Source organism: Vombatus ursinus, unplaced genomic scaffold (genome assembly GCF_900497805.2).
Source record: "Vombatus ursinus unplaced genomic scaffold, bare-nosed wombat genome assembly UNPS02015398.1, whole genome shotgun sequence".
NCBI lineage: Eukaryota > Metazoa > Chordata > Mammalia > Diprotodontia > Vombatidae > Vombatus > Vombatus ursinus.
Window position 1 is genome coordinate 420929 of NW_020955176.1, and position 24029 is coordinate 444957.

General features: G+C 39.3%; 1 protein-coding gene across 5 annotated transcripts in view; it reads left to right on the top strand.

Moving 5' to 3' along the window:
- The first annotated feature begins 11710 nt into the window (after positions 1-11710).
- Positions 11711-24029, top strand: part of USP28 (ubiquitin specific peptidase 28) — a 69394-nt gene continuing 57075 nt past the window's right edge. For 4 of the 5 annotated variants that reach the window (XM_027847360.1, XM_027847365.1, XM_027847362.1 and 1 more), the window contains exon 1: positions 11711-11785. In XM_027847360.1, coding sequence (XP_027703161.1) covers positions 11729-11785 — 57 coding nt within the window. In that variant the 5' untranslated portion in view covers positions 11711-11728. The remainder of the gene's footprint in view (positions 11786-24029) is intronic. The other variant, XM_027847364.1, reaches the window with a different exon arrangement.

The following is a 24029-nucleotide window of genomic DNA, read 5'->3' on the forward strand; positions in this document are numbered from 1 at the left end:
ACAGGATACCATGGAGATAATTGGCAGCTTCATTCATGATACCTAGAAAGAAGAGATTTTATCTCTGAAATATTCAGAATTTCCAGTTTTCAACTAATATTCTGGGTTTTTATGATCCAGAATGAGTCTAGCCATCTGTCTGATTCCTGAGGCCTCACCAAGCTCTTTTTAGTTTCTGTCCTTGCCTAACTGATAGTATTCCAAGAAATCTATTTCTTTCTTTCTTTTTTTTTTTTTGGCTAGGCTATGGGGTTAAGTAACTTGCCCAGGGTCACACAACTACTAATTGTCAACTGTTTGAGGCCAGATTTGAACTCAAGTCCTCTTGACCCCAGGGCTGGTGCTCTATCCACTGTACCACCTAGCTGCTCCAAGATATCTATTTCTAATAATCATTCCTGGAAATGACAGAAAAGCTCTCCAGCAGGAAGGGCATGGAAACCATGATTAACACTGCTTTAAAACACAGTCCAGTAGATAGAGCCTTAGACCTATAGTCAGGAAAACCTGGATTCAAATCCCATATCAAATGCTTGCTAGCTATGGAATTCTTGGTGAGTAGACTAACTTCATAAACATGGGCTATTATTACAATAGGGAAGTTATAAATATCATTTTCACTGATGTTTGCAAAGTGTTTTAATATTATCCCATATGTCCTTCAGAACAACATTGTTAGATAGATACTTTAAGTATGATCACTATTTTATGCAATAGACAACTGAGATTAAGAGGTTAAATGACTTACTTATGGGTGCACTTAGTAAATTGGAGTCTACCTTTAAACTCAGGTTGGCTGACTCCAGCTTGTCTTGAAGTATTTATTTGTTAGAACCTAGGCTTACTGTTCTTTTATCTATGTTTCTAGATGTACAGGTTGAGGCCAATGTGAGTGTGGTGAGGAAGAAAATTTTGATGAAAAGTATTTCATTTTTACTTTTTCATTTATATATTTTCATGTTTTTGAAAATTATTTATTATAATTACATTATTTCAATTTCAACACAAAAATTATTCATAACTGGTGAGAAATTAATTGTAGGTAGGCTTGTTAATATTAAAAAGCAAACAATGAAACAAGAATGAGCAAATGTCCTGATTTTCAAAAAAAGAAAGTAGATGGAGTCCTAAAGCTATAGACTATTGAAGCTGACCTAGATTTCTGGCAAAATTATAGAACCTGTTATTAAAGAAATGCTTTGTGAAAATTTAGAAAGGGAATCCATTACCATCTGAGAGGTAATCATGAATAGGTCATGCCAGACTAACCTTATTGCCTTTTTTGAATAGGTTACTAAACTGATGCATGAGAGGAATGCTTTAGACCTATGTAATGGGAATTGGCTTAGCTCAGTCCTTACAAACTCATCATTGGCAGGTACAATCCTCCTGTGGACTTCAGAGCATAAACAGTTGTGATTATTTTTCAGTCTGCTAAACAAATGGTAAAGACATGGAATTTTAATTGGCTGCTGAGCTGGATTTTTGTGTGCATTTCAAAAAGCATTTTTTACATTTTTTCCTTTTTCTCTATGAGGGAAGATATACTGTGAGGCTCTAAGTGAAGAGAGTGGTCTCAAACGTTAATCTCCCTACCTGGGCACACATGTTACCATGAATACGAACTTCTTTTCTTTCTCTCTTTAAATCTGTTCATTCTGGATCTTAGGTGAAGGAGTACTGGACTAGGCTGTAACTATGAGAACTTTAAAAAGTCAGGAAAGTGAGCTGCTAGAGGTCTGAGAGCTAGAGTCCATGTGCTCACAGTCAACCCTGGTGAGGAGTGAAGACCTGAGGGATCTACTTGACCCAGTATAGCAGTGGATTTAAGACAGCCAGGAGGTAGTAACAAGTGACTCTTCTATCAGTTATAATGCATTTGGAAATGAACTTAATTTTAAAAAAATGGCTACTAGCAACTGCTTTAAGGTTGACCACACTCTCCCCAGGAACTGAGATTGTTGAAGGAAGAATGTGCCCTTAGATCTCAGGAAAAATGGTTTGTACTTTTGTTCTTGCTGTATCTTCTCAGCAAACATCCCTTTGTAAAAGCTAATACATGTGAATTGGTTAAATCATAGAGGCAGTAATAGACAATAATTAACATTGGGAAGAACACACTGGAACATGGGCTTAAACCAATGGATTAGAGAAAGAAACCCTTCAACTCCTCAGGGGTACTCCTAGAACCTTGAAGGGGAGATGAACTTATCTGTGTAAATGAGAATTGGGATAAAATCCTATAAAGCTTATACCAGTGAGGCTCAACAAGTCACTTGGCAATATCTCTCAATCTTTGTAGATGATATAGATAGATGTGGGCTTGATTAGATAATACAGTTAGGTGAATTTACAACTGGTTAAATGGCTGAACCCAAAGAGTACTGAAAAATATCTGGAGGCTTTAGTGGATTACATGCCTAATATGAGTAAACAGGGTCATATGTGGCATATTCTTCAAGGTGATGAAGGAACAAGGAATTTTTTTTTTTACAAAAGACATTTTATACTAGACCATTTCTTTATTATCATCATGTAATTGACTGAAAAATGTAGATGATACCAAGATCTGAATGTGCTTATTATTTATTGACACTGAAAAAGAATTTGATTTGTTAGAATAAAATGTCACCTTGACATTTTAAAATGTCATCTCTCTTCCAATAAGGTATTTCTCATTCATCCATTAAATTCATGTCAAGATTCCTTTTTTTAAAAATTAATTAATTTATTTTTCATTTTCAGCATTTACTTCCACAAGATTTTGAGTTCCAAATCATCTCATCCCTCCCCCCACCCCAAGATAGCATGCATTCTGAATACCCCTTCCCCTAATCTGTCCTCCCTTCTATCTCCCCCCCCCCCACCCGTCTCTTATCCTTTTCTCCTTCAGTTTTCGTATAGGGCAGGATAGATTTCTATACCCCATTGCCTGCATATCTTATTTCCCAGTTGCATGTTAAAACAATTTTTTTTAACATTTGTTTTTAAAACTTTGTTACAAATTTTCTCCCTTCCTATCTCCCCACCCACCCTCATTGAGAAGGCGAGCAACTCAATACAAGATATACATGTGTAGTCATGCAAAACACTTCCATAATAGTCATGTTGTGAAAAGCTAAGTATATTTCTCTTAATCCTATCTTGCCCTCCATTTATTCTATTCTCTCTTTCGACCTTGTCCCTCCTTAGAAACGTTTGCTTCTGATTACCCCCTCCCTCAATCCGCCCTTCCCTCTATTATCTTCCTGCTCTCTTGTCACCTTCCCCTTCTATTTTCCTGTAGGGTAAGATAGATTTCCATTCTCAGATGTATATGTTATTCTCTCCTTAAGCCAAATCCTATGAGAATAAGATTCACTCATTTCCTCTCACCTTCTCCCATTCCCCCTCCACTGTAAAAGCCTTTTCTTGTCTGTTTTTTGTAAGATAATTTACCCTATTCTACCTCTTCCTTTATCCTTCTCCCAGTATAATCCTTTCTCACCCCTTAATTTTATTCTCCAGATATCACTCCTTCATCTTCAACTCACCCTGTGCCCTCTATTTATCTATCTACATATATATATAATTTTTTCCCTCCAACTACCTTAATACTGACAAGGGTCTCATGAGTTACAAATATCATTTTTCCATGCAGGAATATAAACAGTTCAGCCTTAATAAGTCTCTTATGATTTCTCTTTCCTGTTTACCTCTTCATGTTTCACTTGAGTCTTGTATTTGAAAGTCAAATTTTCTATTCAGCTCTGGTCTTTTCATCAAGAATGCTTGAGGGGCAGCCAGGTGGCACAGTGGATAGAGCACCGGCCCTGAAGTCAGGAGGACCTGAGTTCAAATCAGACCAAACACTTGACACTTACTAGCTGTGCGACCCTGGGCAAGTCACTTAACCCAAGTTGCCTAAAACAAAAACAAAACAAACAAACAAAAAAAAAGAATGCTTGAAAGTCCCCTATTTCACTGCTAATCCATTTTTCCTCCTGAAGGATTAAACTCAGTTTTGCTGGGTAGGTAATTCTTGGTTGTAATCCTATCTCCTTTGCCCTCTGGAATATTATATTCCAAGCCCTCCAGTCCCTTAATGTAGAAGCTGCTAAATCTTGTGTTATCCTGATTGTGTTTCCACAATACTTGAATTGTTTCTTTCTGGCTGCTTGCAATATTTTCTCCTTGACCTAGGAACTCTGGAATTTGGCTACAATATTCCTAGGAGTTTTCCTTTGGGGATGTCTTTCAGGAGGTAATTGGTAGATTCTTTCAATTTCTATTTTGCCCTCTGGTTCTGAAATATCAGGGCAGTTTTCCTTGATAATTTCTTGAAAGATAATGTCTAGGCTCTTTTTTTGATCATAGCTTTCAGATACCAATAATTTTTAAATTATCTTTCCTGGATCTATTTTCCAGGTCGTTTTTCCAATGAGATATTTCACATTGTCTTCTATTTTTTCATTCTTTTGGATTTGTTTTACAGTGCCTTGATTTCTCATAAAGTCACTAGCTTCCAATTGCTCCATTCTTATTTTTAAGGTAGTATTTTCTTCAGTAAGCTTTTGGACTTCCTTTTCCATTTGGCCAATTTTACTTTTTAAGGCATTCTTCTCCTCATTGGCTTTTTGGACTTCTTTTGCAATTTGGGTTAGGCTATTGTTTAAGGTATTATTTTCTTCAGTATTTTTTTGGGGGGGGGCCTCCTTTAGCAAACTGTTGACTTGTTTTTCATGATTTTCTCGCATTACTCTCATTTCTCTTCCCAGTTTTTCCTCTACCTCTCTTACTTGCTTCTCAAAATCCTTTTTGAGCTCTTCCATGGCCTGGGACAGATTCACATTTTTCTTGGAGGCTTTGGATGTAGGAACTTTGACTTTGTTGTCTTCTTCTAGTTGTATGTTTTGATCTTCTTTGTTACCAAAGTCCTCTTTGGGAAGGTAGGGGTCTGCTTCCAGTGTGGAAAATGTACTGTCCCAAGCTTCAGGGGTTTTATCCAGCTGTTTTCAGAGATACTGCTGGGGACCTGTAAATTTTCAGTTCTTCCAAGGTGGTATGATAAGGAGGGAAGTGTTTACTCCCTTCCTGGCCTGTGCTCTAGTCTATGAGTGACCACAAGCACGCTTCTGCCTTGGAACTGTGGGGAGGGTTTCCTCTCCACCACCACTACAAGCTCCACCACACCAACACTCTTCCTTGCCCCAGGACCACCTCCCAGAACTGTGACCCATATCCAAGCATGAGCAAAGCAAGAAAATGCTGCCTCAGCACCAGCAAAGAGATCCCTGCAATCCCCCTCTGATCAGCCACTTGATTCCCCCTCAGTCTGTGGGCAGGAAACTTCGGAAGCAGCTGCCACCCAGGGACCATGCTCAGGGACTAGGGGCTGCGACCAAGCTTTTCTCTCATTGCAGTCACAAACTTTTCCTCCTCACCTTCTAAGTTGTCTTTGGCGTTCATGGGTTGAGAAGTCTGGAAACTGCCACAGCTGCCCATGATTCAGTTCTCTGAGGCCTGTTCCAGGTTCACTGAGGCCTGTTTTGCCTGTGCGCCCATGCTGAACTGCGTTCCTCTCCCCACCTGGCATGATATACCTTTCTGATCAACCATCCAGGTTGTCTTGGGCTGGTAATTTGTTTCACTCTGTCTTTTTGTGGGTTCTGCTGCTTTAGAATTTGTTTAGAGTCATTTTTACAGGTATTTGGAGGGGTTTGGGGGAGAGCTCAAGCAAGTCACTGTTTTTACTCCGCCATCTTGGCTCCTCCCCATTCGCGTCAAGATTCCTTAAAAGATTTAACAGTAATGATAACTTTGTTCAATAATCCATGGGTCATATACATCAAACAAGCCATAAAACAGGTATATGCAGCATGCCAAAGTCATTTTCCACTATGAGGGAGAAGATCCAGCATGGTCTCTAACTTGGACAGAGATATCCTGGGTTATCAGGTTCAGTAGATGGTCTTATTTATGGGAAACACTGAATGACCTCCTGAAAGAGCTTAGTAACTACTCAAAAGAATTTGGCCCAACCATCCACAGAGTAAAGATCAAGTGGATAAAAAATCACCACTGCTCAGATTATTACATGTACTTGGATGGACAGCATGTAGAGCACATCCATTAATATCCATTAGTATTCAAATGGACAGTGAGTTGGTTCCAGATTGCATAGGATGGGGAAAGTGAACAGAATTAACTTAAGGAAATTGCAAAATTCCTTCTACTAGAAATAAAGGTCTATCTTATTTTTTTAAATAACAATATGCTATTGATGTTGCCATATAGTTATGAGATGTGGATCACAACAGTATCTGAAAAATTGAAAATGAAGATCAGAGAGGGCAATGGAGAAGGGTATGGTGAGTTCAAGCAAGCTGAAACGCATACCCAGTAAGAAACCCTGAAGAACAGCAGTAAAAGATATAATGACGGAAATTTATGATAGAAAAAGAAGATAGCCTGGTCACACAAGGGAAGGTTAAGGGACGACAGGTAAACAACCAGAATGCTCCACTGGTGTCCCTACAATGAACTGGAAAGAGAAAAGAAAGCAATGAAAATCTCCAATACCTTAGGTGCATATCCTATGGCAAACTTATAAAGGACAAGGATAAAAGTTGCACAGAATGGAATGACATGGATGAGTTGTGATATACATTACTGGAAGGAACATTTAAAATGATGAGGGCACAGATCTATTTGAACATTTAGTTTAAGGATGGAAATTAGATTACAGAATTCTATAACTTAAGATTTTCATAAATCCATATATAAATAATGGCAGTAATGATTTGAAGTGCTTATCTATGGTTATTGTTATTGTGGCTTTTTTTTTTTAACATCAAAGAGAGGTTAGGAAAGGAAGGCTAAGGGGTATGCAAGGGATTGTTACTTAGTACCAAGTTGAAGTATTCCTAAAATAAACACATTAGCTCACTGAAAGTTATCTCAGACCTCTATAAACACTGCACTTAACAAGATCCACATCGGGGAAACATGACAGAAATAATAGAAGTTATAAATCCTTCAACTAGCAAAGGGAGACTTTTTTGAAACTTTTCTTGAAGTATCAAAATTTAACCTTATATCATTGGACTACCATTTTACTTTTTGAGTAATTTAAGCTAAGTATAATCAACAACATTCTCTTTAACCCTTTTCCTTCAGAACAATGTTTAATGAGATCTCAGTTTTTAGGCTCCAGGTAGCTTGGGAAGCAGCTATTGTGTGGCTAGGTTTCTTAGCCTAGGGTCTCTGAAATTATTTTTTAAAAATAATTTTTGATAAGTATACTTCAACATACTGTAATTGGTTTCCTTTGTAATCCTATTTATTTTATTTTATACATTTGAAAATTCAATTCTGAGAAGAGGTCCTTAAACTTAACCAGACTGCCAAGTGGTCCATGAAACAAAAAAGGTTGAGAACTCCTGGGATCACTCTGAAAAAAATATTTCTTCATTGCAGAATCCAACAAGACACGCCCTCATCAGGAAATATCAATTTGCTTTGGTCTTGAACTATCAAATCCAGGTGGGCAGAAGTCAGTAATAATAATGATGAAGATAATAGCTAGCATTAATATAGAACTTTAAGGTTTATAAAGTGATTTACAAGTATTATCTCATTTGATCCTCACTACAACTCTGGGAAGTGTTATTATCTCCATTTTACAGATAAGGAAATGGAGGGTAAGAAAAATTAAGTGACTTGCCCATGGCCCAGAGGTAGGAAGCATCTGAGGCAGAATTTGAACTTAGGTCTTCCTGACTCCAAGTCCAGCGCTCTATCTATTTTACCACCTATTATTTACAAAGCAAATTGAATAAGCTCAACCATACTTTTCTCTCTCTACTTCTTTTATCCTTCCTTTTATATCAATTTCACTTTTCTCTCACTTTTCACCCTTCTCTCTCCTCTTTTGCCCTATTACATTTACCTTCTCTGTTTTCTCATATTCCTCTTCTTTCTCCTATTTTTTCCCCTTTTATCCTCTCTTCCAACAAATCTAAGATGGTCACTATAATGTAATCCCAAGGATATTCTGAGTTTGATTCAGACCACAAGAAATCAAACAAATTCACCAACCTATAAAATAGAATCTTGCTATTATAACAAGTTAGCTAAGAAAGGAAAAGCAAAATATCCTTATTCTTCCTCTGAGTGTTCCGGAACCCTTATTATGCCTCTAACTTGTTGCCTCATTGTGGGTTTTGTTTACTGCTCATCATTCACAATACTTTTCCCTCTAAATTATCTTGCAATGATTAAAATCCAATAATGTAATCATTCTGTTGCCATCATGTCTGGGCTTTTAAACAGAAGAACAAGACAATGATTCCCTTTGGCGACAGCAAAACATCCCACGACATCTACCCTTGATATTTGATCACTGTGAGGACTGCCAACTAATGGCCAAGATTTGATGTGGTCTTGCTCATTAAGATCAGTGTTGGGCATTGTGTCTCTTGCAGACTACCACAGTCAAGATTTGTAATCTCCAGAAGGAAGTTTTACCCAGGGGGAGCAAGAGGAGCTTCCAATAATTTACTAGATTTAGAGCCACAGCAAGTTCAACATAAGTGAAGGAGGCTTAATCATAACTTGCGTCCATTATTTTCTATTGAGCTACAATTCTTTTTTTTTTTTAAAGGTGTGGGTATAGGATAATGTGGAAAATCTTCCCAAGGCAAGAAATTTCATGACTAAGGAAAATACAGACAGTGATACAACCTAGCATAAGTGAATTTTGGTGGATCCGTGATTTAGTCGGTTCTAAGTGTTCCATCCACCAATGTAGATTGTGACCCTTCCAGGACTTTTTATCCTGTGAAATTTTCGTACATTTCTTTCCACCATAGAAAAACCAACCAATAAACCAGTCAAACAAAGAAGGGGTAGAAGAAATACCATAAAGATACATAGCTTCAGGCAATGGAATATAGGTGTGGACTGCTAGCAAATATATGTCAATTTGGTGGACTGAAATGAGAAAAAGATCAACGTTTTTTGAGCAAGGACTTTATGTGTAGCTCAAACGGCAAAGAAGCAAACCCACAAATATCAGCACCTCCATAAACCTAAATTGTAGGCACCAATAGAATAAGCCTAGTAAACCCAACACACCATTGATAAATGTTACTGCTATCACACTAGTGTCCATTATGCCCTCCAGCATAAAGGTTCCCCCCCTACCATTTAGTGAATCAGTAGCCATTCCTTCTCTCCCTGTCCCCTCTTCCCCCCCACCCCACCCCCAGCCAAGGGGAACTTAGAAGCGGTTAGAATCTATTCCATACCCCAGTACAGCAATATTAATCAGCACTAATTTGCACCTTGTTAGCACAAAACAAAGGAAAATGTTCATTTGTATAAGGAAAATGTTCGTTTGTATATGCATATGGAAAGAAGTCTTATATTGATATTTATTAAATTCACACAGAGAAATAAATGACAGAAACAAGTTAAGACATATGAATGTAATGGAATAGTATTATGGATCTTCAAGAACACAATGAAGGGCAGCTAGGTGGCACAGTGGATAGAATGCTGGGGCTGAAGTCAGAAAGACTCATCTTCCTGAATTCAAATCCAACCTCAGACACTAGTTGGGTGACCCTGGGCAAGTCACTTAACTCTGTTTGCCTAACTTTCCTCATCTGTAAAATAAGCTGGAGAAGGAAATGGCAAACCACTCCAGTATTTTTGCCAAGAAAACCCCAAATGTGGTAACAAAGAGTGAGACAAGACTGAAATGATTGAATGAGAAGAAAACAAAGAATGTGATGACTACACATGGGAATGTGTATAAGAAATGGGAAAACCTGAACTGATACAAAATGAACAAAGAACCAGGAGAACAAGAGACACAATGACTACAACAATGTAAAGAACAAAAACAAAAAAAAACCCAACCCTATTAAAAACTGAATATTGTAAAATTATAATGACCAAACTTGACCCCAGAGATGAGAAATGAGATTGTACCTCCCTCCTTTCTTTCCAGGAATAGTGACTATAGGTGTGGAACACTGCATAATATGTAAGATGAGGTCTATGCATCGGTTAGTTTTGCAAATTGCTTTTGTCCTGCTCTTCTTGATTTCTTTGTTAGGAGAGATGGCTCTATGGGAGGAAATGGGGGGCAGGATACATTGGAAAAAAAAGGTACTACAGAAACAAAAGATCAATTTTGCAAAAGGAGTTGTGCCAAAATCTACATATGTGCATACGAATAGTGACCATATGGATTAGCAAAATGTGACACCAAAGCTGTGGCTGATAGGCCAGATCAGAGAGGCTGAGGTATTACAGCTGCAGTGGTGTGCAGGCCTGGATGAGGAATTAGGGAATCATAGGTTCTAGCAGTTGTGATTACTAGGCAAGTAACAATTGTTTTCTCCTAAAGTGGAATGAGGTTAGAGTAGGAACCCTAAGGCTCCTGGCAGTGTGGTACTTCGGAAGGAGCCGTGCATTTGGAATCCAAGGGATCTGAGTTCAATCCTGTTTTGCCATCTGTGTAACCCTGAGCAAGTCATTTGACTTCAACTCAGTTTCCTCTTCTGTAAAATGAGAGGGTTGGATTACGTGACCTCTAAGCCCTCTTCCAGCTCGAGACCCACGTTCCCCTTCTAGTCTATGATTCTATCACCTTTTAAAGAAGCACAGCTACCCATTGTCCTAACCCAATCCCTCAAACACCAAAGTAGTTATCATTATACTTGTGGAACTTGTGCCAAAATTGGAGGCTTTGCTGCTGTTTCGTAATTCCCATCGTCTGTTTCACATCGCATTTAGCCCACCTGTCGTTTTAAAGTACTAGAATTTTTATTCGACTTTCCTAAAGTTCGAAATTAAATGAAACCCTCCCAACATACGCTGGGTTATCCAAGAAGCAGCGTTTGGGGCAGCGGCCTGGGAGTCCGCAAGTCACTCTCGGAGCATGACTCGCCGCTGAACTTTTGCCCTAGCCTAGCCCGGTATGCCTCAGTTTTCCCTTTTAGACTGGAGGGCATCTATGGGGTTATATGAAGCAGCAGGTCCTTTAAGCGCCTTCTTCAAAGGATCGGTACTCGTGTTTCAACACTAACGAGGGGAAAGATTAGGTTTCGGGTTAGTGTGGGGAAGTAGGGGGGCCGACGGGGGCGAGATTTGGAGGGCCAAGCCGGCAATGCTTCCAAAAACTCCTTCCCTGGCAGACAACGGACCCCGAACCCCAACCGCCGCGGCAGAAGCGGAGGAGAAGGCGACCGTTATGAACCCGAAGCGAAGTCACGTGAAGGGGCGTGAGGAATTGCTAGGTGGGAAGGTGAGAAGAGCGGGAAGCGCCTCTCTCTGGGCCGCGCGCGCTCCCGCTCGCCTCGGCGACCCCGAGCGGGCGTGCACGCGGAGAGGCCCTCGTTCCCCACCTCTCCTCCTCATGCGCACGCGCGCACGGCCCCGGTGTTGGCGACGGGGTGGGCCCGCCCGGGGCGCGCGCGCGCCCAGGTTAGGGGAGGGCGAGCGAAGGGGGCGGGGCTGGAACGGAACCCAGGAGGAGGGGGTTTGTGAGGCGGAGGCGGAGGCAGAAGCAGGGGGCGGTGGTTGAGGGGGGAGGGTCTCCTCCTCGGGGCTGAGTCCGGTGGCGGCGGTGGCGTTGGCGGCAGCGGTGGGGCGCCTGCGGACCCCGCGGAGGGGGAGAGAGAACTAGCGAGCGAGCGAGCTAGAGGGCGGGGGGAAGGGGAGGGTGGTCCCGGCCATGACGGCGGAGCTGCAGCAGGAGGACGCGGCGAGCGCGGCGGAGAGCCACGGCTCGGTGAGCCCGCCGGGGCCGGGGCGGGCGGGCGGCGGAGCCGGGAGGGCGGGGCGGGGCCGGGCTGGCGCGCGTCGGGCCCCCCAAGCGGTGTCAGGCGGGAGGGAGAGGAAGAGGACGAGGAGGAGGGCCCGCCGGATGGAGGCCGGGCCGGCGGCCAGGCGTTTGTGCCGCAGCCGGCGCCGGGCGAGCGGGCGAAGCTGCCGGCAGTGGAGGCCGAGCGGAGCCCGCGGCCGAAGGAAGGGGCTGCTGGGGAGCCCGGGGCTGGGGGGCTGGCGGCAGCCGGTGCGGTCGATCGGCGAGCCGGGGGTGTTGGGGAGGCTCGGGGCCTGGGAGCACCTCCAGCGATGGCTCCGTTCGTGCAGCGAGGATGCTCCGGGCTCCGAAAAGTTTGGGGAGGAAGGACCTGTTCCACTGAAGTGACTTGAATGCTCGAGCCCGGGATCCTACACCCCCCGGCTGATAACTCTTCTCCAGGAGAAGCTGGCTTCCAAACTAGCATTCCTCACCCTCACTCACGGGGGCTTGTGGGGGTGGGGAGAGGAGAGCTCTATTCGATTCCAAACGCTTTGATTAAGAGCCTGCTACTATATGCGAGGCACCACACTGGCTATACAAAGACTTGACACAGACCCAGCATTCTAGTGTTTAATGTCTAATGGTGGGATTGGGGGTGGGGGGAGGAGGACACGGACAGAAATAGCTTCCCAAAGAGAGAGACTGTGATAAGTGCAAAAGCATGCAGGGAGATATTTAAAAGGGTAGCTGGTCTTGTTGGTAACAGTTTCCAATAAAAGAATAAGGAAGATAGGAGACAGCGTGGTTATCCAAGGAATCTGGTGTAGATTAGAACTGGTACCTAAGGTTTGGGAGAGAGTAAGAATGTGATGAAAACAGTTAGGAAGTAGGATGCTCAAAAATTTCCAAGAGGAAACTCATGCTTGGCATCAGGTGCCATCATTCTAGAAAGCCAGAAATTGCTTTTAACTTTTTTTTTAATCGCTGATACAAAAGTACATTATACCCAATTACTGTACTTTTTTTTTTTCCAGGATAGTAAACATGAGGAGACACCGCTAAGTGGTTTCTGGAAATATTGAAAGTTTACTAGGTGTCAGAAGTCATATTTTGGAATTGGAAGACCTTGCTTGACAAACTGAACCACAAAACCATCTAACTAACCATATATGCACACACACATTAAAAAAAACTTTTTGCCTTTTATTTCTTATATTTTGCTCATAGCTAATAAGAAGTTGCATTGGATTTCTTTGAAGCCTCTTTATTTAGAATTTCTTTTAAAAGAAAGAAAGAAAACTTCCCAGACTTTTATCTAGTTCTTGTTCATGTTGTTTGCAAATGATTACTGGAAGTTGAGCCAAAATTGTCCCTTTTGATTTAGAAATTAGTTGTTTGTTTTGAGAGCAATGTCTTAAACAGAGAAGAAAGCGTTTTAGTTTTAAGACACTGTCCATGATCAAGAGAAGTGAAACATTTAAAAGACAGTGAACCCTTTTTAGGTCAGTTATATCTTTGCTAGTTAATGAGACCATGTACTTATTAATGGAAATTTCATTTAGATTAACTTGGTTTTCACCCAGTCATTGCTCTCAACTTGTGTGCCCTGATCTGTTTTAGGGTATAACTAATATTTAGGTCTTTAGCAAATAGGATTGGTTAGGTCAAAACTATTTTTGGAGGGCTTGGAATCACATTGACAGATGAGTAGTTTGATCCCTGGTATCTTGTAGAGTGATGACATTTGCTATATTGTACTGATGATTTGCTGTGTTCAGACAAATGATGAAGAGTGAAATGCTAGTTCATATTTGGATTACTTCATGTTCTTGCTAGTTTGAAGTGTCTCAAGTTAGCCAGTCAGTTTGAATGAATCTGATGTGAAAAAAAGTGTTTTTCCAATATGATAGATGTGTCAGTAGTAACTGTTATAATGGACTTATACATCCATAGAAGTTTAGAGCAGACTCATCTTCATGAGTTCGGATCCAGACTCAAGACACTTACTAGCTGTGTAACCCTGGCCAAGTCACTTAAATCTCTTTGCCTCAGTTGCTTCACCTGTAAATGAGTTGGAGAAGAAAATTGCAAACCACTCCAGTATTTTTGCAAGAAACCCCAAATAGGGGTTTCGGACACAACTGAGCAACATTTACATAGAACTGGGATCTCTTCACTGTTGGAATCTCCTCCAGCCTTGTAAATTGAAATCCTTCCAAGCTTCTTCTATTAGACCCTTGTCCACATTCTTCTACAAGTCCTCTACAAGTGGCACACTTTCCTCTAGATTTCATGACATTTTGCTATACCAGTGAATAGTCTACACCTCAACTTGTCTTCCTTTTCTGATCACACATTTTTCTGATAAGATCATTCATGTACCTTTCTCTCATTGGTAAGGTACTTCATCCTTTTTTTTTTTTTTTACTTCTTCTTTACATTTATCTATCCGCTGCCTTTTGGGTGGCCTACAGCTTTAATTCTTTGAAGACCTTGGATGGTTTTTCTGGGACTTATGCCTCTAACCTTTAAAGATGCTGCTAATTTAAAAGTGCTATACCATTTCCTTTACCTTCAAGAACTATTAAAATTTTAAAAGTTGGTCGCAGGATCCTTACATAACCATTCATTATTTTGATCAGAAAAGAATGTAGTAGTCCCAGAACAAATTGCCAAAATGACAAACTTAGGGGGGGACTTGATCATTCTTTTATCAAATTTTCCTTTGTTTTATGTACCAGCCTTTATAATTTCATTAAACTTCAATTCGCAAAATGAGAAAGGATTATGCAGAGGTTCCCAAACTTATTTAGCCTACTACCTCCTTAAAAAAAATTACTTAGTGTCCTCTGGAAATCTTTCTTTAACCCTTTAATTTTTTGTTTTGTTTTGTTTTGGAAATTTGCGTGATTTCCAAAAAATACTGCCCCCCTGAATCGTTCCAGGACCCTAGAGGGGCGGTATCACCCACTTTTCGAACCTATGCATTATAGCAATATTCACATGAAGACAGTTTGGAAATCTCATGAAACCTGTCACCTGTTCAGGGGATATTAACCTTGTTCTTGTGTAATAACAGCCTAATAATTTCTCTAGTTTCAAAAAAGCTTACTAATTTTTCTGCAATTCTAAAAATTGGATTTCATAGCTGTTTGTTTTCTCTTGTTTTACTGAATTCTTTTTGCCCAGAATTTGTTGATCATTTGTATTTTTTGGTACACTAATGAGCCAATTCTTGGTTTGCTTCTGCAACTCTAATGTTGCTTCATCGACTGCAAAGGGTGTTAGGCTAAACAATGAGTATTTATAAAACAAACTGACAAATGGCATCTTACCAGAAGAGAGCTCACCATGTGTTCTGTTTACTTATAAAGATTTTTTTTTATCAAAGAAAAGCAAGTGTCAGATTATAGCAAGTATGTTTTTATCAGTACTGTCTCAAGTGATATAGTAAGAAGGGCAATAGCCTTTAATTTGGTCAGTTACTTCTCTTTTACTGACTCCCTAGTGAACTCCTCACCTGTTCTAAACTTCTACTTTTGTCAGACTCCTACTCCTTCCCTGTCCACATCTAAGCAGATGACTTCTTTCCTCTTATTCATTAATAATTTGAAGCTCTGCAGCAGGGACTGACTCCTCTGTCTTAGCTCCACTTGAGTATTTTTATACATACTGTCTCATTCTTCCTTTCAGTATCAAAGAAGGAAAGGCCCTTTAAATTTAAAAAAAAAAATACTGATATTTTGTTTGGACACAGCAGTGTCTTATAACCACAAGCCCTTTCTCCCACACTTAATGTATATTCCCTTAAAAACCAGTTTATTGATTAATGGAAAGGAGGGATATGTCCATTAACTTGGATTATATGGTACTAACTTTAACTACTGTATTTGACCAAAGTTTTGTTGCCTCTTACTCATCTTTCCAAAAGGAATCTCTCCACTTTTACTATATTGATCCCTTCCCCTTTTCTCCTCCTAAGGGACCTATTTCTACAAATCCATGTCAACTCCAGAATTTTCAGTCTCTTCATCTTCCCTTCAAATACACAGGTATCCCCTACTTTAAAGCTATAACAAAGACCTTTCCATGTCTGCTGCCCTTTTCCATTTATATTACTTCCTCATTCCTCCACTGTCTGGCATCTCTGCCCATCTCTTTACTTAGGTAGCAAGGTCCTTAAGGATGCGGACTGAATTAATGTGACTCTGTCTCTTGCAGCACATAGCAGATTGTCTTGCACATGATACGTTCTTAATACACGTTTGTTAAATGAATTAAATTCTTTTTTCAAAGCCAGTCACTTCAATATGAGTCAACTGTGTGACCTAGCAACTAAAAAAAAGCTGGTTTGATCTTCTTCTACATTAAAATAGGCCTAGTGACCAAGCTCAGGGACCACATTTTGTGGTGTTGCATTCAGATTGGGTCGCCATGTTTTAGGTGATGATGAGGGGCAACAGTGCTTTTCAGGAGAGACTGGTGTTGGGACTGGAAGGCCTGGTTCTGGCTCTTACTTTTACCATCTCTCTGTGTGGTCCTCCGCAGGTCAGTTAATCTCTCTCCACCCACTTATCTGTACGATAAAGAAGTTGGACTAATGTGATTTCCAGCTCTCAGACTATAACCTCATAAGCAGTAAAGCATGGGAGTTCGGCGAAGAGCCACAAAATCCCATCCTAAATGAAGACTGAAAGCAGTGGGGTAGTTGAACCTAGAAAAGAAAAGGTGTGTATGGAAGGAAGGGAGAAGACATGACAGGGTTCCTCAGATCTTTGAAGAGCTGTCATGTGGATGAGACATTAGAGGTGTGATAAGTACCAGTTGTGTAACACTTTAAGATTTTCGAGGCAGGCACTTTATATTCTCTCATTTGATTTCACAACAACTATGAGAAGGAGATATTGTTGTTCTTATCCCCATTGTGTAGATGAGGAAGCTGAGGGAGTATGTAGGGTGTATAAAGGTATGTTTTCAGTTTATTAATACAAGATAATTTAAGGAGAAAGAGCATTGGCAAATAGGGCATCAGATCACAGCTCTGTCCATTACTGGGCGATCCTGGCCAAGTTCCTTTGAACCTTGCTTCTATTACCTATAAAATGATGAATTTGGTGGAATGGGCCTTTCCAGCTTTAAAATTCTTTGATCTTGTAATCTCTACCTTGATGTCCAAATAGCATTTCAAACTGAACAAAAAAATAAAATTTACCTTTTTTTTTCTCTTTTCCCATGTGAAATTGGATGGGAAACAGTTGATTGAAAAGATTTTGTGATCGAGTTTCTCTGATAGAAGTCTCATATCCAAGATATGTAAGGAACTGATTAAAACTTATAAAAAGAAGAGCTATTCCCCAATAGATAAATTTCTGTCAGGAAGCAAATAAATAAAGAGGTGATGGACTCAAGGTCCAGAATGAGAAATGTATTTAAAACAGAGTCACTGTAGGAATCTATTTTGCTTGACTATAACTCTGCATTTTTGTTTAAAGGGTTTTTTGTTGTTGTTGTTGTTGTTGTTTTTCCCAACGGGAATGAAGAGGGAGATGATGAAAAGAAGGTCATGGAAGAATTTTTTTAAAGCATAGAAGAGAGCAGAAGAAATTATAGACAAGTAGGGCAGCTTTGAAAATTATGTGTTGAATTTATATATACGAAAAAGGAAAAGCAAGGCATAGTACAGTTTCATGTACAATTCTTTTTCTGTTCTCTTGAATATAAAAAATATTAATTTTGATTGAAATTGGTTAAGTTCAATATTTTAAAATTCTCAGTTCAAAAAATAATTGCTATATTCAGTTGTGTTAGGTGCTGAAGATGTATAATGTGTGTGTGAAAGAGACAAATTCCCTTTCTTGTAGTCTACTTTATGCTTGGATTACTATTCTCTCTCCCTCCTCAAAATACCTTTCTGCATTTATCTGTATGCATGTTGTATCTTCTCCACCCCCACCCCACAGTAGCATATAAACTCAAGTCAGAGTATTTCATTTGTGTCCTTGTATCCCTGACCCCTACCACAGTGCCTTGTACTTAGTAGGTACTCAGTAAATGTTGACTTGAATTACTGCATAGCTCATAGCTAAATTCATTTCTTTATCCACTTGCCAGATTAATGTGTTTTCCTTGGGCCCTAATAGCATTATTACTTTCTTTGGTCACTGTTATTTTTAAAACTAGAAATATGCAGCAGTAATTTTTCAGGTCAGTTTAAAAGACATCTTTTAGATGTTGGGATATAGTGAAAGAATAGGCTTTTACATCAATTATTTATTAATTTAAAATTGAGAAGCATATTATAGGAGCATAAGCAAATGATGTCAGTAAGGATGTGCTTCAGACTGGTGAGAAGAACATCTCTACATTGAAGTATTTGAATAGAACTTAAAAGTCTCATCTTGTACAGGAAAATCTACTTTCCTTACAGGAGAAAGGGTTTAGGTGATAGTTTTTTAAGGTCATGACTCTTCCCCAGCTGTTTAACTGATTCTATTTTCCTAATCCATTGTAAATTAAATACTATGAGTCTGAGCCAATTTGTGTTTTCATATATTCTGTATACCAAAGTTGATTCTTGACTAGTTATGGTTCCTTGCAAAGTGACAGTTACTCTTCTCTTTACCTGGGAAAACTTGGACCCGTAAAGCTGAAGGAGCTTGCATAAAACCACCAAACTTTATGGAAGTCAAAAAGCCTGAGTTTCTTCTCTGCTGGTTTGTGTTTAAGTGTCTATTCTCTGCCTCTAGGGCTAGAAAAGAAGAGTTCTTTGTTTTGAAAACTATATACTTGGCAAAAGGAAATACAAACCATTTGGCTCTCAACCTTCACTGTAATTAAGATTTATTCTGTTCAGCTGCATTGATGTGATAGGGTTGTACATAGGTTGTAACTAGTGTTACATCCTAACAGGTCTTAGCCTGCCCATATGCAGTAGTAGGGTTTAGTCTCAAGTGAAGTATGTAAGTTTCCACTGAGAAAACAAGCCCAGAGGTTCTGAAAAGTTGGAATGTGAGTCCCAGCAGGCCTGATAGCTTTGTTATATTTTATAGGATATCAGAACTGAAAGGGACATTAGAGGTCAATTAATCCAACTTTCTCATTTTGTAGGTGGAGAAACTGATTCTCAGAGAGGTTAAAGTCGCTTGGCTAGTCAGTGATTGAAGCTGAACATGAAGACCCCCACTCAGTTCAGGGGCCTTTCCATTGCTTTACACTCATCTATCTATAATTGTTATAATTTTGGGGGTATTTGACTTGGCTTCTGGTATAATTAAATGGGAAGAATCATAAACCATGTTATTATAGGGATTAAGGAGTGTATATATTAGTATAGTTAGAAATCAATGAAATTAACTTTTCAAATGGCCATTGTCATTTTATTCAGTTTAGCAAGTATTGAACAGCTATTAGTATACAGTGAAGTTGTAACCTAAGCCTGTGATTTGGATTCTTGTCACAGTTTCATAGGTTTAGAACTAGAAGGGATCCTTGGAGATTATCAGTGCCAATCCCCTCATTTTAAAGGTGAGGAAACTGAAAACCACAAAGTTAGCATGGTCCAGGAGAAAGAGCACATAGAATATGTAGTTGGATAACATGGGTTCAAATCCTGCCTCTGCCACTGACTCTGACTTTCAACAAGTCATTCAGAGTTTCAACTTCTTCATCAGTCAGACAACAGGGGTGGAACTAGTTAATTTCTTAGTTCCTTTTGAATTCCAAATCCCTTTCCACTACTCCAGGCCAGTCAGGAAGTTTACAGTATAGTCAGAGACAAAATTCACATCTCTTAAACTAGATGTGATTTATTACTTCTCCCTACCTTTTATATATCTTTAAGTGAACTTTTAGTGTTTTTAAACCTCCCACCTCCCCTAGTTTGCAGCTAGTCATCTCTCAAATGAACTTTATTAATAGCATTTATATAGGGCTTTAAATGATTGAAAAGTGCTTTTACAAAAATTATCTGACTTTATCCTCACAACAACCCTAGGAGATAGGTACATTTAACAGATGGAAAAAAAAAAAAGAGGCAGAAGTTAAGTGACTTGCCCAAAGTCATACATCTAGTAAATGTCTGAGGCCAGACTTGAATTGAAGTCTTTCTTGACTTCAGGCATAGTGCTCAATCCATCAATCACCTAACTACTATGGCAGCTTATTGACCTAAAAGTGGAAGATGTCAAATTAGGTGAGGCGAGAGAATAGTGAGCAAAAGTACCAAGGTGGGTGAGAATGGACATGTAGGAAAAGAGGACACTGGGAAAACTAGATAAATGACAACAGTTAAGACAGATAAGGTGGAGCTAGACTTGTATCACATACTGCCCTCTAAGGATTAGATTGAAATTAACTAGTTATGAGTGTTATTTCTCACATATTCTTGGAGAGTCATTGTAATGTGGTTTAAATAGCATGGGTACCAAACTCAGCCTTGAGGCCAGGTCGCAGACCCTGCTTCACAGATACTCGTTTGTGTGGCCCTCAAGAAGATGACGGAAATTTCCTGGAATCAGGAAGAGCTGAGTTCAAATTCAGCCTCAGACACTAGTTGGGTGACTTTCGGCAAGTCACTTAACCCTGTTTGCCTAAGTTTCCTCATCTGTAAAACAAGGTGGAGAAGGAAATGGCAAACCACTCCAGTATCTTTGCCAAGAAAACTCCAAAGGGGTCACGAAGTGTCAGACACGATTGAAAAAGCTGAACAACAATTGTATTATTCAACATGTGCTTAGCACATAATAGGTATTTAATAAATGCCTGCTTGATTTATAAGACCTGCCTCTGAAGCTAGGTGATCTTGGTTAATCCTATGTATTTGGCAACTTTTTAAAGATTTTTAAGTTTTTAAAATAAGTTTTATTGATGTCTTTTTTTTTTCACATGACCAAATTTTTTTTCAGTTTCCCTTTTCCCTCTACCATCCAGAGAGCTGTCTCATATAACAATAATTTTTAAAGACAAAAAAAGAGAAAAAAATCAAAATTGATAAAAACATGAAAAAAGTAAAAAATAAGTGCAATGTACCATATTCCTGGACTACTTCTGCATAGTGGTAGATTTGGGGGTGTCTTCTCATATATATATTTTTTTGGAGCCATGCTTGTTCTTTGTAATTTTGCAAGTTCACTTTTGATTTTTTTGGTGATGATTTTTATATACGTTGTTGTAGTTATGTGTGTGAATGTATATATATATACACATACACACACATTGTTTTCTTGACTCTGCTTTCTTCACTCTATTATCAGTTTATGTAGATCTTTCCAAACTTTTCTGTATTCATCATTCCTCCCATTACATTCATGCACCACAATTTGCTTAGCCATACTGCAATCACTGGGCATCTGCTTTGTTTCCAGTTTTTTGTTTTGTTTTGCAGTTTTGAAAAAGAGCTGCTATAAAATTTTGGTGTATGTGAGGACTTTTTTTTCTTATGAATGAACTCCTTTTGATATAATCCTAGTTGTGAAATCTTTTTGAACAAGGGTATAGACTTTATTTGGGTACATATTTTTAGTCTCTTTATTTGTGTAATTTCAAATTGCTTTCCAAAATGGTTGTACTGATTCACAGCTATACCAGCAGTACACACTAGTGTGCCCACTATCTTGTCACAGCATTGACTATTCCAGTCTTTTGTTATCTTTGCTAATTTGCCTGGTGTAAGGTAAAACCTCAGGGTTGTTTTGATTTACATTTCTTTTATCATTAATATTTTGGAGTATTTCATAGTTATTAATAGCTTGAAATTCTTCTCTTGAGAACTGGCTGAAAGAGGCAAAGTCCAGCAGCGGTCTTCTGTAGCTCAGACCCAAACTCAGATCAGGGACTTTCAGAGCTCAGACCAAGGGGGCAGCAATCAGACTTTGCCCTGGATCAGACCACTTTGGAGCACTGAAAGCCTGAAGGCCCCTAGCCTGAGCTGATCCCTGAGAGCCTGGAATAACAAACCTCAACAAAGCAGCAACAAGACCAGCTCATGCCTTTCCTCCAGAAATTCACAGAGCCTGGACCTAACAAAGTCCAAATTTAGGAAAGAGACTGGAAGAATGAGCAAAATATTATTAATAATAATAATACCATGATAAAGAATTATTATGACGACAGGGTTCTCAAGACACAGACCAAGAAGAAGAGAATGACTCCAAAACGTCTAAAAGCAGAACCTCAAAGAAAAGTGAAGCTTAAGTACATGTCCAATTAGAATTCCTAAAAGAAATGGAGGAAGAGTTAAAAATAAAGAGCTAAAATGATTTTAAAGACCAGTTGAGTGTACTAAAAAAAAATTGGAAAAGAAAGAACTATGGAAGAAAGAATCTGAAAGAGAATTTACAGCTTGGCACAAGAGGTATAAAACCTTGGCCAAGCAACAAACTCCCTGAAAATCAGAATGGGCAAAATAAAAGCCAGTGACTATGAGAAAACAAACAAACCAAAAAAATGAAGCAAAATCAAAAGATTAAAAAGGAAAAAAAGAAAAGGTGTTCCCTAAGAAAAACTAGTGACCTGAAAGTTAAGGATCTTTGGACTACCTGAAAGCCATGACCAAAAAAGGGTCCAGATACCATATTTCTAGAAATCATCAAAGAAAAATGCTCAGATATCTTATAATAAGACTGAAATCTGTCTGTACAAATGTCAGTAAATACAAACTAACTGAGAAATTAGTCTTACTAAAACTTTTATTCTGTAGATTTGATAAAACTTGTCTCATCTACTGGACTCCTTGTTTTAGGGTAAGCAGTACAATCCCTTGACAGTTATCATAAAGATCCTTGTTCCCTAAGTCAAGCTGGCAAATTGAACCTTGTTAAGAGGTATTTTGTGATTTCTCTTTCTGCAAAAAACCTAGTTCTCATGGCTCTCCTTCCCTCTACCCTCTAACCTGAGTAACCTGAGACCTTAACTCATTCACTGAAAAATTGGGGTCATTCATGAAGAGGTCCCTCTTCTCTTCTCTTCATCTCACATCAATCAGGTACTTTCTGTCACTATCTCCTCGTTCACCTCTTGTATTCTCCTTGCTAAGACAAACCCCTCTGCAGGCACAAGTGATCCTTTTTCATCCTGTGTTCTCTTAGCATATTGCCACTTCTGTTACCATAACTTATTAATCTTCAGCCTCTCCCTAGCATTTGCTATTGAGCTTCCTAAAAAACAGGTTTGACCATGTCATACTCCTATTCAGTAAACTACAAGGGCCCTCTATTAACTCCAAGATCAAGTATAAAATTTTCTGGTTGGCTTTTAAAGTTCTTCATAACCTGGCCCCTTTCTACCATTCCAGTCTTCTTATATTTTGCCCTGTTTCTTGAGATTTGTTGATACTGGCCTCATTGCTGTTCCTCACCCAGGATGCTTCATCTCCCTACTCTTTACTTTTTCACTGAATGTTCCCCTTGCCTAGAATGCTCTCCCTCCCCTAGAATCTCCAACTCCTGCCATCCTTGGCTTCCTTCAAGTCTCTGCTAAAATCCCACTTTCTGAAAAAAGCCTTTTCGTGTGCCTAATTCTAGTTCCTTCCTTCTGAGATTACCTACAGTTTACCCTGTATATAGTTGTTTGCATGTGGTCTCTCCTATGAGAATGCACATTTCTTAACAGTGGGTACTGGTTTTTCTTTGTATCTCCAGCACTTAACATAGTGTCTGGCACATAGTAGGCCCTTAATAAATCCTTATTTACTGAATGACTGCACAGGATTCTAAATAGATCTTGTTATTTAGGAATTATTAAATTGTTTGCTGACTGGCAGTTTGCTGATAAGACAGAGGGAATCCCTTAGTTTTTTTATTGGGTTATTTTGGAATTCAAAAATAGTTTTACCTTTATTTTTATTTTCTTACTCCTAAGCAGCTAGTGTTCCAGTTTTAAGCAGTTACTGGTTGTATCAGTAACTGACAGCATATTTGGAAGCTTACAAATGAAAAATGACACACAACCAAATGGTATGCTTAGCCAAGTTTAAAATAGCCCATCCTCATACCCATGCACATTCCTTGGACTTCTTATATGTCTTCATGTTGGTGCTTATTGGATCAAGAAGTACCTGGGCACTTTAAGCTTCGTTAGGGCTAGGGTTCTTCTGTCTCTTAATAGCTCTCTGACCTTTGCAAGTCACTTTACCTCTGTGGGCCTCAGTTTCCTCACCTCTAAACTGGAGCTGAACTAGTTGATTTTTACATTCCCTTCCCACTCTAATACTTTTGTGACTTTGAATATGACT